Source organism: Pteropus vampyrus, unplaced genomic scaffold (assembly GCF_000151845.1).
Source record: "Pteropus vampyrus isolate Shadow unplaced genomic scaffold, Pvam_2.0 Scaffold100, whole genome shotgun sequence".
NCBI classification, from domain to species: Eukaryota; Metazoa; Chordata; class Mammalia; order Chiroptera; family Pteropodidae; genus Pteropus; species Pteropus vampyrus.
Window position 1 is genome coordinate 2,093,339 of NW_011888881.1, and position 14,466 is coordinate 2,107,804.

Consider the following 14,466-nt stretch of genomic DNA (forward strand, 5'->3'; position numbering starts at 1 on the left):
GACATGACGATTGAGGACTACGATAACGAGCTGCTGCACATGGCTCACGACCTGGCCGTGCGGCTCCTGCCCGCCTTTGAAAACACCAGGACAGGCATTCCCTATCCGCGGGTAGGCCGACCGGCCTCGCAGTGGCTGGCGTCCGGGTTTGGGGGAAGGAGTGGGGCTGAAGGGCTTTGGGGCGGTGAGGAGAGCCGTGTCCTCGAGAGTATTTGGCCCTGAATGTGATGCAAATGTTTTTTAACTCGGTACCTACTGAGCACTTACTGTGTGCCAGGCATTCAGTGACACGTTTGCTTTAATCCTTCCCCTTAAGGAAAGAGCTCTGTCCCTGTGCTCAGTGTTCCCGAGTCCCCTCACGTGTGGAACTTAGACTCCCCGCTACGAGGCGGCGCGGTGGTCTGTCCTTATTTCTGACTTGGGTGCATTCCCCCAAGGACCCTCCGGGACTCGTAGGAGCTCAGTGACTTTTCTCATTGCCTCCTGTGGATCTTCCGGATAAAGCCCGCACTGACAGGCACATTAGCTGCTGATTTAAATGCAAGGTCTGGAGTAAAATTACGTTCTTGCAACATTGGATTTGAGCCTAGAACTCCCCTGGGAATTGAGTCAGCCTTTTAGGTATCAGCGGACACTTGCCAGGCCACAGCGCCAGAGCGATGGAACAGCCTGTCACGTCCTCGCTCTGTTCTCCTTTCCCGGACTGAGATTTGTGTATGTTCGCTGAGCAGGGCCAAGTCCCTAGTAGCTCACTCAAAAACGTGTAAGTGATTCCACAGCTGGCCCCTCGTCTCTCCTGCCAAAGGCCGGTGCTGCGTGACCGCAAAGAGAACCTACTGGAAAGAGGCGGACTCGCGAATAGCCCTACGATGGTTCCCCTAAGACGCGCTTTTACTAATGAGATGAGGCTCCGATGTTCTCTCTGCCCTGCCTGTGGCTTTGAAATGCCCGTCTTCACCCTGGGTGTAAAGCAGGAGGCGGGAGCTGACTCACGCTGCAGTGAACGCGGTTCCCTAGCTCCACGTAGTAGCTGGCACCTTGCCCTGCAGCCCTGCGGGTCCCTCGGGTTTTGCCATGAACCCTTTGTCTCTTCCTGTCCTCAGGTGAATCTAAAGACAGGCGTTCCTCCCGACAGCAATAATGAGACCTGCACGGCAGGAGCCGGCTCCCTCCTGGTGGAGTTTGGGATTCTGAGCCGACTGCTGGGGGACTCCACGTTTGAGTGGGTGGCCAGACGAGCCGTGAAAGCCCTTTGGAGCCTCCGGAGCAACGACACAGGATTATTAGGTGTGGTGGCGCCTCGCCCTCGGGACTGGATCTGCCCGGCCCCCCGTCCTTCTGTCTTCTGGGGGGGGCACTCCCGCCTCTCCGAGTCTCCTTTCTCGTAGGCCACTTCTGAAAACTGACAGCTCAGAGGGCGGCCCTCCGTGCAGGCCGTGTCCAGTTTCTTCCTGTGACTTCCACGTAGAGGGAGGCATAGGGCTCATTGGGGAGAGGCACGCTTCTACTCTTCCAGGCCACCTGATTAGAATCCCCCAAGTTATGTCCCATCCAGACGTAATGGCTAATAAAAGTAGCTGCCTCTGAGGCAGATTGCCTTGCTTTATATCAGGCTCTAAACAGAGGGACTTATTGTCACTGGCAGAGTGCCTTTCTCCTTTTAAAGAACTTGGCACACGGCAACGCAGTTGACCCTCCAACAACATGGGTTTGAACTGTTGCGGATCTTTTTTTCCAGAAGTTCTGTAAATATGTTTTTCCTTTCTCGTGACTCAACATTTTTTTCTCGAGCTTACTTTATTGTAAGAATACAATATGTAATACGAATCACATGCCGAATATGTGTAAATTGACTGTTTATGTTATCGGTAAAGACTCCAGTCAACAGTGGGCTGTTCATAGTTAAGTTTGGGGGCGTCCGAAATTATCCGTGGATTTTCATCTGCAGGGGTATCGGCGCCCCCGACCCCTGCCTCGTTCAGGGATCAACTGTAGATGGGAAACCCAGACTAAACCTACATTAGGTGGGTTTGTTTTTTCCTTGGGAATATTTGGTCCAGATGTTACTTAAAAAATTATGGAAAATTTCAAGTATTTAAAAGTAGGAAGGAAGTATAATGAATAACGAACCCCCGTATACCCACCATTCATCTTCAAGGGTTGTCAGTATTTTGCTAGCTCAGATGTTACTTGAAAATGAGTTTTTACCTCATAGAACTGTGTGTGTGGCATTGAGAAATATTTTCTTTGTGTCACTGGGCAGTAACTGGATTGGTTGTCCTGAAGTCTTAGTGTCATTGCAAAAGCACCATTTTTTAAAAGTGATTTTTGATTATTCCTTAAGTTCTTAAATTTATTCACAAATTAGTTGTATTTAACAACAGTAAAAATTTTTAAAAAGTCACCAGAATTATCACCCCATCATCACTAAATGCTTGACCGGTGTCGCTCCAGATCTTCAACTTTTAAGTTTTCCACAGGCTCTTTCAGCCTGGTGTATGCAGCTTTTACATACTTACAAATTATGGTATAAACAAACGTTTTTATTCTGCTTTACATCGGGCAACCATTCAGGTGTTTTCATGTTTATCGTCCTTAAAATCTTCACGATAGTCCGTTAATTCCTCTTCCAATGTTGGATACCCAGATGGTTTCTGGGCTTTTTTTTCCATTTTACAGATAACGTAAGCTATGTAACTTATAATTACCTGAAGAACAACATAATGCTTAACATTTTTTTAGGATAAATTCCCAGGAACGGCAGTACTGAGTCAAAAGCTGTAAACACTCTCGGCTTTTGAAATGCACTGTCCATCCGGAAAAACAGGATGACAACCTGTTTTGCTTTTGCCTCGAACGTTTTCCCCGCATCAGCGGTTAAACGCCACATACCCAGAAAGGTCTCCTGGCTGTCTCTGCTGCTGTCAGAACTGACAGAGCTTTTCTGTCTCTTCCTACGAGGACACGGGTGACGAAGTGCAGTGGGCGGCGGTAGGAGGCCCGCCTGCCACACAGGTAACGGGGACCGACGTGCTGTGTCTTCACAGGCAACGTTGTGGACATTCAGACTGGCCGCTGGGTCGGGAAGCAGAGCGGCCTGGGAGCTGGACTGGACTCTTTCTATGAGTACCTCTTGAAATCTTACATTCTCTTTGGAGAAGAAGAAGACCTGGAAATGTTTAATGCTGCATATCAGAGTATTCAGAACCACCTGAGACGAGGGTAGGTCCCCTTCGCATCCCTGACCGCCCTGGAAAGCCGGTAGAATGCATTCGGAAACGATCGTATTTTTCTCAGCGTGGACCCGCAGGGCCTGCTGGTCTCTGCCATCACCCGACCACCCCTTAGTTGTTTGTCAGTCTTTTGGGGGCGAAGAGGTGTATTAGCTATCTCCTGCTGCGTAACATCACCCCCAAACCTAGCGTGTAAAGCAGGCGTGTTTCCGAGGGGCAGGAAGCCAGGAGCTGCTGAGTGGATCAGAGTCTCACAAAGTGGTCCTCAGGCCACAGCCGTGTCGAGGCTGAGTCAAGGCTGGAGGACGCACTGCCCGGCTCACGCCCGTGGGACTGGCAGGCCTCACCCACTCACTGGCTGCTGGCCGCAGGGCTCGGCTCCGTGGGCCTCCTTCTTGGTGGGCGGCTCGTGGCAGCTTCGCCCCCAGTGAGTGATCTGAGAAAGAAACAGACCACAATGGAAGCCACGCGCCTCCATGACCTAATCTCAGAGTGACGAACCAACACTCTGCCTGGCTCTCTCGGTCACACAGACGGACCCTGTTACAGTGAGCAGGGGGACTCCACGGGGGCAAGACTGCCGAGCGGCTGGGGTCCTGGGGTCTCCGAGACTGGCTGCTGCAGGGAGTGCCGTGCACCCCTGTGTTTACCTGTGGCTTTAATTGTAGACAGAGCCGTAACACAGGACAATTATGGAGTTATTTTGGTTCTTTTGTTTCCCAAAGAATTGTTAGGATTGGGCTTTGTACCTGAGGAGGGAAAGGACAGTTACCACATTTTCCCTTCTGTTTGAAACAGCAGTATTAGCTGCTTCTCACTGTCCATTCAGATGGTGGCTGCGGTGGCTTCCACCTGCTGTCACCTCCCCCCCAGGCCTTTCTTTGTGCACTTTTGCACATGAAATGGCCACTGCAGGTGTGGCTCCTGAGCTTCCTGCAGGACAGGAGTTCCTGGACCCATTGCCACGCTGGCCGCTGTGGGGGCCACCCGTGTGAGTGCCGTGCCCCGCTGACCGGTCGCCTGGCCAGAGGCCGGTCGTCTGTACTTAGAGCCCTGAACTGAGCAGCGGCCTCTGTCCTCCTGCTCTGCTGTTCCTCTGTGGGAGCTTCCGGGAGAAGAGCCTTCCCCTCGTGCAGAAAGAACCAGGCTGCCCGCGGGGAGAGCCGGGCGGCCGGTGACCTTTCCTCTCTCCCTCGCCCCACGCCGGACCTCAGCCGGGAAGCCTGCAACGAGGGAGAAGGGGACCCCCCGCTGTACGTCAATGTGAACATGTTCAGCGGGCAGCTGATGAACACGTGGATCGACTCCCTGCAGGCCTTCTTCCCCGGGCTGCAGGTACCCGCCCCCGTGTCGCCAAGCAGAGCTCTTGCGGGGGCTTCATGATGTCCAAGCCTTCTGGCTCCTTTGCATCTGGGAGGTTGTAGACAGTATCTCTGGGTTGTTCTATTTGGGGAGTTAGTGCCCAGGGCGTTGGACAGAGCCGTGGTAAATAAGCGCAGAGCCTGAACAGTGGCCGCGGGTCCTTCGAGGGGATCCCCCGCCCCCCCTCGCTTGGCCGTCTCTTCCTGTTCCTGAGCACAGCTCACCCATGTCCCGTGCCACTCACATCCGCCCACACTGACAGCCAGTCAGGTCTCTGCTTCGGGGCTGGTTTTGCCTCCGACCCGGGGGAGCGGGGCAGGTAGAGGGAGAGCTTTCGTGTCACAGCTCGCCACCTTGGGAAAGGTGCCTGCAGCCCGGTGACCCGCGTCTCCTCCGCAGGTCCTGATGGGCGACGTGGAGGATGCCATCTGCCTGCATGCCTTTTACTACGCCATCTGGAAGCGGTACGGGGCGCTCCCGGAGAGGTATAACTGGCAGCTGCAGGCCCCCGACGTGCTGTTCTACCCACTGAGGCCGGAGCTGGTGGAGTCGACCTATCTGCTCTACCAGGTGCGGGAGAGCGTGCGGCTGGTCTCGGGGGACGTCTGCTGATCGGTGCGGGGCCTCTGACAGGGTGACCGCCTGTCCGCGCTCGTCTCCGTGTCAGCGTCATTCGCGGTTCCACAGGACAGGGGAGGCGTCTGCGGTCACGTAATTTTTTTTTTTTTTTTAAGTGGACCATTTAATTAACGTAAGTATGAAATAAGAGTGGCCTAGCACAGTTTCGACAGACCCAAAAATCCGAAAGTCGGACGGGGCCGGCAGCATGGCTTCTGTCTCTTCGAACGGCAGCCCTCCAGGCCCCCTGCTAGCCCTGCGGGCAGGCCCCGCGCTCCACGTGCTGGCGTGCGCTTTGGGTGTTTTTGTTGCGTTTTGATGTTCAGCGTGTTGTTTCAAGGGGAGAGATCTGGGGGCGTCTCTCACTCTGCCGTGTTTTGCCAAACTCGCAAACATTTTTTAACCTAACGTTCTATAAACCGAATCTGTCTTTTTACTATAGGGCTTATTTCTCTCATCCTTATAGTCGAGATCGACCTGGCACTCAGTGTTTCCCCAAGTTATTCGACCAAAGAACTCATTTTGGGTGCAGTTCCATGTACTGTGGAACTCGGGTCTGTGTAATAATTATTCAGAGAAATTCTTTTTCTCAATTGTAAAGGAAATCATTCGAATGCCTCTTTTTGTTTGATGCTTAAAAAATAGTGTTCGTCTTTTGCGAAATGACGTTCTAGCCAGAGGGAATGTCACTTTAACGGTGACGTCTTCTCCCCGTAGTCGAAGGCAGATACGGTCCCCTGTGCCTGCCACACATATTTGCCCACTGAGCATCCTCGTCACCAGCACGGCAGCACGAGCGCCCAGCTTCCGAGACCCCGGCCTCCGTGCAGCCGGGCAGGCCGTGGCAAAGACATCCCGACTTTTTTGAGGTTGGCGCTAGGGTTAGTACCGCAGCTGAGATTTATTCAATACTTTTTTAATACTGAATCCTTGTCATTCGCTTCTAGATGGAAAGGAGGGTGACCCATGAGACTGGTCATACTCCTCGGGCCTGCAGCGAGGCCTCGGGAGCTTTAGGTGACATCTACAACGAAGGAGGTGCTGCCCTCCGCCCCCAAGAGCAGCACGGTCAGGCCGGGCTCGCCCCAGGGACCACGTGCCTGGCACTGCCCGAGCCCCCTCCCAAGCCTAGTCTGTTGCCTTAGGGCTGATGCTCCTTCTTCCTGTCTCTGCTTCTTTCCTGTTTTCAGCATCTCCCTCACGTTGACTCTTTTCTTAGACTCCAGAGAGGCCCCCGCTTCCCCGTGTTGCCCCTGCCACAACCCTCCTCAACCCGTGCTGAGTCCAGGCTCAGCCACCCCCGCGCTGGGCTTTTGCTGCGGCAAGGTGGAATAGGCGTGAATTAAAGACATCCCCAGCTCTTAACTCTTCGTGGGGTAAAGTCTCATCTTCCCAGAGAATTTTTTTTTTTTTCGTAACAAAACCATCTAAGAGCAGGCGACAGCAGAGGAAGCACCCCAAGGACCGAGCTCTTGGGGCGATCGGAGAGGAAGGCGGAGGGTCACCTGCTGTGGGGACTTGTGAGTCTCCTGTCCCTGTCCCTCCTCCCTCGCAGTGCAGTGAGGGGCATGGGGCAAGGTCCTGTTTCTCTGCATCTGAAGCTGAGGTTCTAGAGAGTTCCAGGGCAAGAGAGAAACTGGATCTGTTCTCAGATGTGGCGTGTCAGCAAGTCATCGCCTCGTTGCTGGTGGTGACAGGAGCCAGGAAGGCCAAAGCAGGGCACTGTCCGACTGGAGCAGCCCCTCAGCGCTGGCTCCCTCGCCCCGTGTCAGGCTGTTCTGACGCGAAGTGACCAGCACCTCAGTCTCCCAGTGCTCATGACGCTTCAGGACAGACCAAACCGGGCCCTGTGCCTCCTCTGCCCAGTGACTCATCTCCTCACGAATTCCTGGAGTCCCCGTGGAGTGTGTTGGCGGCACGTCCTCCAGGCCTTTGCCAGCTCAGTCTCTCGTTCTCTCCAGGCCACCAAGAATCCCTTCTACCTCCACGTGGGAATGGACATTCTGCAGAGTCTGGAAAAGTACACAAGAGTCAAGTTAGTTTTCTAAGTTCCTTCTCTTTTTTGCTGGCCACTGCTGGTTTCTCTTGTGTTGTTCTGGGGAGATGTTCTCTTTTGCATTTTAATTTATATAGCAGGTTACTGGTTTTAATTTTATAGGGAAGTGTTTCCTTTTTGTGTAATAGAACCTGTCCGTTATAGTGGGGATGGCTTTTTATTTTTTCATTGTTTTTGTCCATAAGGTTCCTGCAGACTGTGCATGTTCTTTTTAAGTAATTCATTTTCCCTAGGTGTACAAGTAATAGGTACACTAAAAAGTTTAGGGAGTACGAAAAATATAGAGGCAGAATCCTACCACTGTGATGTCCCCATGCAGAGCCGCGCACAATCACACCAAGTCTGTATTCTTATAACCTGTTTAATGTATTTATACATGTGCATGTATATAAAAAAAAGTTTCAATTTTGCAAGCTGCTTTTTTCACCTAGCAGTATATCCTAAGTATTTTCTTACAGAATATTATTTTAGACTCTCCGAACGATAAGTCAGTTCCATAAACATTAGAAACAAAACATTTAAATCAAACCTTCTAAATTCGTTACCAGCCATTGTCTTGGTGTCAGGTTTTGCTTTTGGCAAACACCCTCCAGCGCCCCCACCGCCCTTTACCCCTGCAGCTAACCTGGCGATTTAGCCACCAAAGCGATTTTTAAATGAATTTGGAGGTAACGTAGGCTCACAAGCGAACATTCCTTAAACCCAACGCAGTTGGTTTTCCACGTGGCGTTTGATGGCCTGGGTGGTCACTCTGTCACAGGACGGCCGGCCTCTGCCTCTGTAATCAGCACGCGGATGGGGTGGGGCGGGGCGGGGCGTGGGGCGGGAGTGGGACCCACAGGACGCTGTGTTGCAGGTGCGGGTATGCCACACTGCACCACGTCATAGACAAGTCCAAGGAGGACCGGATGGAGAGCTTCTTCCTCAGCGAGACCTGCAAATACCTGTACCTGGTACGTGTGCCACAGGATGGGCCCGGGAAGCGGCCAGGTTTGCGTGGAGCAAGCGTTGGCTCAGCCCCGCATCCAGCGTGTACTTACCGGGCGCCGCTCTGTGCTGGACGTTGCGCTGGCTCAGGGCCCCGCAGGGGCGGGCCGGGATAGCCGTGACCTCGGCGTGGCGGGGGCCTTGTCAACAGGGAGATGTCCAGTCACAGAGGGTGCACAAGGTGGCGACGGTTGGCGGGGGCCCGTGACAGCGTGGTGGCCAGGGTGGCTTCTCCGAGGAAGGCAGCGGGGTCCGTAGCTCGTGTGATCTCGGCTGGGGCCCGCAGGCCAGCTGGCTCCTTGGCCACACGCGTGTTCTCGTGCATGTGGAGGGAGAGATTTTGGACCTGGAATGAGCCTGAGGGACCATCGGGTCACTGTTCGTCCCGCAGTGTGCAGAGAGGTCAGGCGACTCGCCTGGGTGCTGGAGCTGCGGCGGGAGCCCGGTCCCGCTTGCTCGCCCGCGCCCCTGCTCCGCCACACGCACGCACATGTGCACGTGTGCACGTCGCCACTGTACTCGGCACGGCTCCCTGCGAAAGGGCGTGTCCTCAAGCCACCGAGGAGCACGGTTTCCTGACGGGACAGCGTGGTGACTGATCTCAGCTGAGAGTCAAAGATAGCGAGCGGGCTGTGTGACCCAGGTCAGCGGCCCCCAGGCCGGGCCGGCCGGGTCAGAGCCCCAGAGCCTCACCAGTGGCGGCTCTGCTGCATCAGAACCTTTGGAAGTGGGCCCAGGAGTCGGTGGCTTTGACAAGGGGCTTGTGAGGGTACAAAACCACATTTTGGAAGTACCAGTCTCATTCCTTAAAATGACACTTTGACTCTGGCGTCACCTTCCACAGAGGACCGCAGAGGCGTGTCCTGCAGCAGGCCACACGGTCCAGCCGGTGGGCACACGGCTGTCCTGCCGCCAGGTCCCGTGTGCCCAGGTTCCCCGCTCAGAGCGCCGCAGGGTCGGGGCCTGCGTCATGCCGTGCGGCCCGGGGCTGTGGCAGGTGATTACAGGTATCTACAGGGCGCGTCCGGAGTGAGTGGACGGAGCCCCAGGGTCTGGGGCTGGAAATGGGCCCACCCCTTTCCTCCCATTTGTGGTATAAAAACAGATAAGCGCTGGGTCTTATTTTTACTCATTTGTAAAATACTTGAAGTGACTGTAAGATTTCTCTCTGAGATTTCTAAGTGTCTACTCATTCAGCATTTACTGAATGCCTCCCCACCCCCCACCAGCCCCCCATCCCGGCCTAGGTGTCCTTCCGCATGTGCCCCACGGACTCTCTCCTCCCCCCCACTCCCACACCCACCCTTATGCACTGTCCTCAGAGCCCAGCCCCTGTCCTGACACTGGGAGGAGCCGATGGTGGCCCACATGCTGGGGTTACCGCGGGGGGTAAAACACGCTCCTCCTCCCTCCAGCATTTGGTGGTGAGTGAGGCGCAGGTGGTTCTAGAATCTCGGCACAAGAACTCTTGGGGAGCACACGGGGGGTCATCCAGAGGCTTCCCACACTGCCCAAGTTGGGGTCTTCGTCCTCGGCCTTGCAAATCTCTAGGTCGGGGTGGGCAGGTGGGGTAAATCGGGACATCTGAGTTTAAGCAAAATTAGTGATTCTGATTTGCAGCCGAGTTGGGAACCAGGGTCATTAACTGACTGAAGAAGCCTGAGGGCCAAGCAGCTTCTCTCCCGAGGAGTCGGCCGCCCTGGTGAGTCAGTCCCATGCGCTGCAATTACCAGTTGTATCTTTTGCCCTTCCCACCAGCTCTTCGATGAGGAGAATCCGGTGCACAAATCTGGAACCAGATACATGTTTACGACTGAGGGACACGTGGTGTCTGTGGACAAGCAGCTCCGGGAGGCACCTTGGAGGGAGGACGTCTTCCCTGACGGGGGCCCGGATGGGAGGCCGCCCGACTTCAAAGCCATCAACTCCAGCTCCAACGTAAGTGGCTTTTTCCAGGGGCGGGTTACATTTGGAGGAAGAGAAAACCCTACTAATTTGTCACCCAGAGTTCCTATAACATTCAGACTGGGTCATTTGAGACGTTTCACAAAGCACCGTTTTTGTAGGTGCCGTCAGGGGGCAGGGACACCAGGGGAGCCGTGGGACATGTCACTCTGGGCTAAAGGGGCTGGCAAGGACAATGGTCACGAGAGCTGGACAGAGGCGCGTGGGAAGGGTGGACTGTCTCCAGGCAGGAGACCCTGCTCTGAGCTGGCTTTGGTGACCTCATGGGATGGGACAGCAAGGGAAGCACTTGACCCTTCTCCTCCCCTCTGACCTGCTGGAGTGTCTCGTTGGCTGTCCCCACGGGAAGCCAGAAGGCCAGAGAGCCTGTTACAGAGTCGATCAGGTCGTTCTCAGGCCAGAGCAGAGTGGAGTCGGGCAGAGGGTGGACCCACGGGGCAAGCGAAGAGATGCTACAAAATGCCCCTGCAGCGGGAGCGGGAACCGGCAGTTGTCCGTCACCACGCTCTTTATGAAGGTGCCACTGAGGCCCTGGGTCCAGGCTTCATCCACGGTGGGCCACACTGCGACAGCCTGGTGACGGGCAGTGCGGGGACCTGGAAACAGGCCCACGGGTCTGGCAGCAGCCACATGGTGTCACGGGCTGAGTCGATCAGAAGGTTTGGACATGAGGCTGAGGAGGAAGGCCTAGCAGCAGCCAAAATGTCACACCTCCTTGTCCCACGATGCACTGGGTGCCACCGCCCTGCTCAGGAAAAACCGCCCTTGCCAGGAGTTCCGCCTGCGCCAGACGGCCTGACTGTGAGTCAGGACTTTTCCTCGAGTGTCCCTCGGAGGCCTTTGCCGGCCGTGTGTACGTGAAAGAGGCCGGAGCAGAGACCGGTCCCCAGGCTCCCGCCAGGCCCCGGCACGCAGACAGCGGACGAAGTGCAGCCGAGGGAGGGAGAGCCGGCACTTCGACGCGACGCCACACGCCCGGCCGGTCTCAGCGCTCACGCACGCTAACTGACCCCCACGGCTGCCCCAGGAGCGCGGGTGCTGCCACGGCCCCATTTCACAGATGAAGAGAGGGGGCCACAGAGGTGGAGCCACAGGCAGAGCCAGGATGGGGACGGGAGGAGACACTCATGTGACAGACCTGAAGCGCCGTGCCAGGCACTGGGGACGTGGCTGCTGAGACAGGCCTGGTTCTGGGGAGCCCGGCCCCTCCCAGGAGCCCGGGAGAATGTCGGGGCGGTGGATAGCCCGCAGCACTGCGGAGAATCGGGCTTCTCAGTGGGTCCTGAGGGGTGATGTCCTGGCAGGGGGTCGGGGCGGAAGGCAGCAGGTCGGACGCCCTGGGCCGGCCAAGGACCTGGTTCCAGGCAGCGAGAGAGTGGCCTCCTGCGGGGAGGCCGTGCGTGCCGGAGCGTGTGGGGACCTTCCAGACACCGCACTGGGCTCTCGAACTCTTTCCACTGAAGGGAAAAGAGGCCTTTAGATGCAAAAAGGAAAAAAAAAAATCTCACTTTCAAGCATTTAGGTTTTAGCTGTGTATGAGAAGAACCGTAAACTCAGAAAAACAACAGTGTTTCCAAACAGCGAAAGCATTTTCTGCCACCGTGGGTGGGCCAAGGACCTGCAGGACGCCGCTGGGGGTCCCGGCCAATCCACGCCCGCGGGGACATCTCGGGCCCCCTGAGGCCCTCTCCCTCACTTGTGGAGTGAGGGTATCACGTCACATCAGTGCTCCGCAGCTGGGGTGCTTTTGCTCCTCAAGGGACATTGAGCGATGACTAGGGACAGTCTCGGCTGTCACAACCAGGGGGCGAGGTCGTGCCCTGGGAGAGGCCAGGGTGCTGCCAGCCACCCTGCAGCCCCCAGGACAGCCCCAGACGCCCACAGTGCCCGGGCAGAGAGAGACCCTGGCTTAGGCCGTCCGACCGCACTTCCTGTGGGTGAACACGTGGGGTTTTAATTCAAAAGTCCCACTGTCCCTCGCTTGTTTCTTCCTAGTGCAGTCGCGTTCCCGACGAGAGGAGGTACTCCCTGCCCCTCAAGAGCATCTACATGCGGCAGATCGACCAGATGGTTGGCCTGATCTGACCCGCCCCGCTCTGTGGGGCCACGTCCGACCAGGAACCAAACCGCTGAGCCCGGGCCAAGCCGAGGCCCGTCCCAGGTGGAGGAGGACGGGAGTCTGGTCCCCCCGGCACCGTCGGAATCCCTGCCCGCCCCTCTCCCACACCTGGCAGCACCTTGCTTACTTCAGTGTTTCTCTTCTGTTCAATAAAACACCCATTTTCCTTAAGGATGCGATTTAAAGTGAGAAGGTCCATGGAAGTTAGCTTCTGTGGCGTGCTGCTGTCCCTGAGCGCAGTGGACAGGGCAGCTGTGGCTGGATCTTCGTAGCTTCACACCGTGGACCCCGCTTGAGTCTCCTCCCGCGCCGGCTCTGGCCATGACACGGTTGCTGCTACCTCCGTCAGAGGCTCGTGAGTGGAATCGCGAAGGGCCTGAGGTGCACGGGCATTTCTGTTGATTGTGTTCTGTCGCCCTTCCTCTGTCCTGTTGGATGATGGGCTCTTCCCCAGATATCCATCCGTGGTTTGGGATCACACGGGGGAAAATCATTCAGGTATTCATTTGCATGCCAAGTAATCATCACAGTGTTATCAGTTATTTGCTTATGAATAATAGTGTTATGCGAATTCTAACAGTCTCTTAAGTTGTCACCTCACGGTTTAAGAGCTTACCAGGTAGACCTTTTGGACGTACTTTACATTCACTTTGAACTTACCTGAGGAACTCCGATAGTTCCAGAACCAGGTGCCTTTTAGAGAAAGAAAAATGCCTAAGAGTCCGCGCTTCCGTCTGCTGAATATTTACTAACCCAGGGTCCTCCGTTCTGACCGTGTTCGGTTAGAATTTTGTCTTTGTTTGTTTGTTTGTTTGTTTGTTTCCTGTGTCTAGTGCCAATTAACTAAGTCAGGGAGAGAAAAATGACCAGACGACCTTCTGGCACCCTCGAGCCGTTCCTCTGCTATGCAGGCTGTAGATTAGTGCCTTATGTGGTTTCCGTTCGGGCCACTGGATGTCACAGCCGTTGCTGTGGTTTTTAGCAGGCTTGTTTCATATTGCCGCAGGGTGGGACCACAGTAGAAGGTGGATGGGATGGGGATTAGGAAGATTCTGGAAAAATCTTAACCAGTCGCTGCCTCTCAGCTTGATGTTGGACGCGAGCGTTTCCAAGGTGGCCGCTGAGCTGAAGCGCCGCCTTTGTTCTCTGTTGCTGTTTCCTTCACCGGGACAGCGGGACAGGTGTCTGTCTTTGAACACGCACGGAGCTCTCGTGCAGAGCAGAGGTGGATTCAGACCACGCCCCCCCACCCCGGGCTTCTGCAGAACCTCAGACAGCGGGACAGGTGTCTGTACCCGCACGGAGCTCTCATGCAGAGCAGAGGTGGATTCAGACCCCTCACGGGGCTTCTGCAGAACCTCAGAGATTAAAATCAATCCCAATAGAAAGGGTTGGAAGCCTCTTAAAACCTTCCAACCTCACCTGTCAGGTCACTTACCTGTCACTTCAAATGATTTCATTTTAGTGTTTTTAAAACTAGAAATAAGCACAGTCTAAGCCATTGCATTATCAATCAAAAGGGAAACATTTTATTCCTTCTTAAAAATATGTTATTGTTTTTTTTTAATTGATGTATATAATTCGGTTCTTTGAGATCTCTAAAGGGATTTTCAGTAATAAATGCATCACCTCCGTCTTCTAAACCTTCACTGTCCAAATTGTTTTAAGATAAAAGAAGTAAATGCTTCTATTTTACTTTTTCTTCTTCATTCTAGAAGCACTTTATCAACATTGTCTTATCTACTGAATAGAAAATTTGCTTGGAAAATAGTAAATGTTTTTTCATGTTTTCTTTGGCTCAGTAAAACCAAAATGTCTCTTTAAATATACAGACATGCACACGCAGCCAGAGGCGTCCCTGTGCCCCTTCTCCAGGAAAATCAAGGTGGGACCGTTCATGAGCATTGTGGGAGGATGGGGCACAGCGGGCAGGAAAGTGGTCCTCTTGCGTCCATTTTCTCTCTTGACGCCATCCTGGCTTCCCTGCCAGCTCTTGTGACCATGCTGACGCGTAACGCTCCAGCATCCCCTCGTGTCTGGCCTTAGTCGGCCACCCCCTTGGGCCCACGAGATGTGTTCTGTGTCAAGCCTCAAACCCTCTTGACTTCCGGGCCCTGGACCTGTCC

At 54.8% G+C, this 14,466-nt stretch overlaps 1 protein-coding gene across 1 annotated transcript in view; it reads left to right on the top strand.

The window, feature by feature from the left end:
* EDEM1 (ER degradation enhancing alpha-mannosidase like protein 1) overlaps positions 1-14,147 on the top strand; it is a 19,832-nt gene extending 5,685 nt beyond the window's left edge. Inside the window, 9 exon segments of the mRNA XM_011364639.2 lie at positions 1-111; positions 1,104-1,287; positions 3,048-3,222; positions 4,448-4,568; positions 4,995-5,165; positions 7,175-7,248; positions 8,126-8,222; positions 10,015-10,194; positions 12,217-14,147. The exon segment at positions 1-111 is cut by the window's left edge and continues 1 nt beyond it. Coding sequence (XP_011362941.2) covers positions 1-111; positions 1,104-1,287; positions 3,048-3,222; positions 4,448-4,568; positions 4,995-5,165; positions 7,175-7,248; positions 8,126-8,222; positions 10,015-10,194; positions 12,217-12,306 — 1,203 coding nt within the window. The 3' untranslated portion in view covers positions 12,307-14,147.
* The last annotated feature ends 319 nt before the right edge of the window (positions 14,148-14,466 follow it).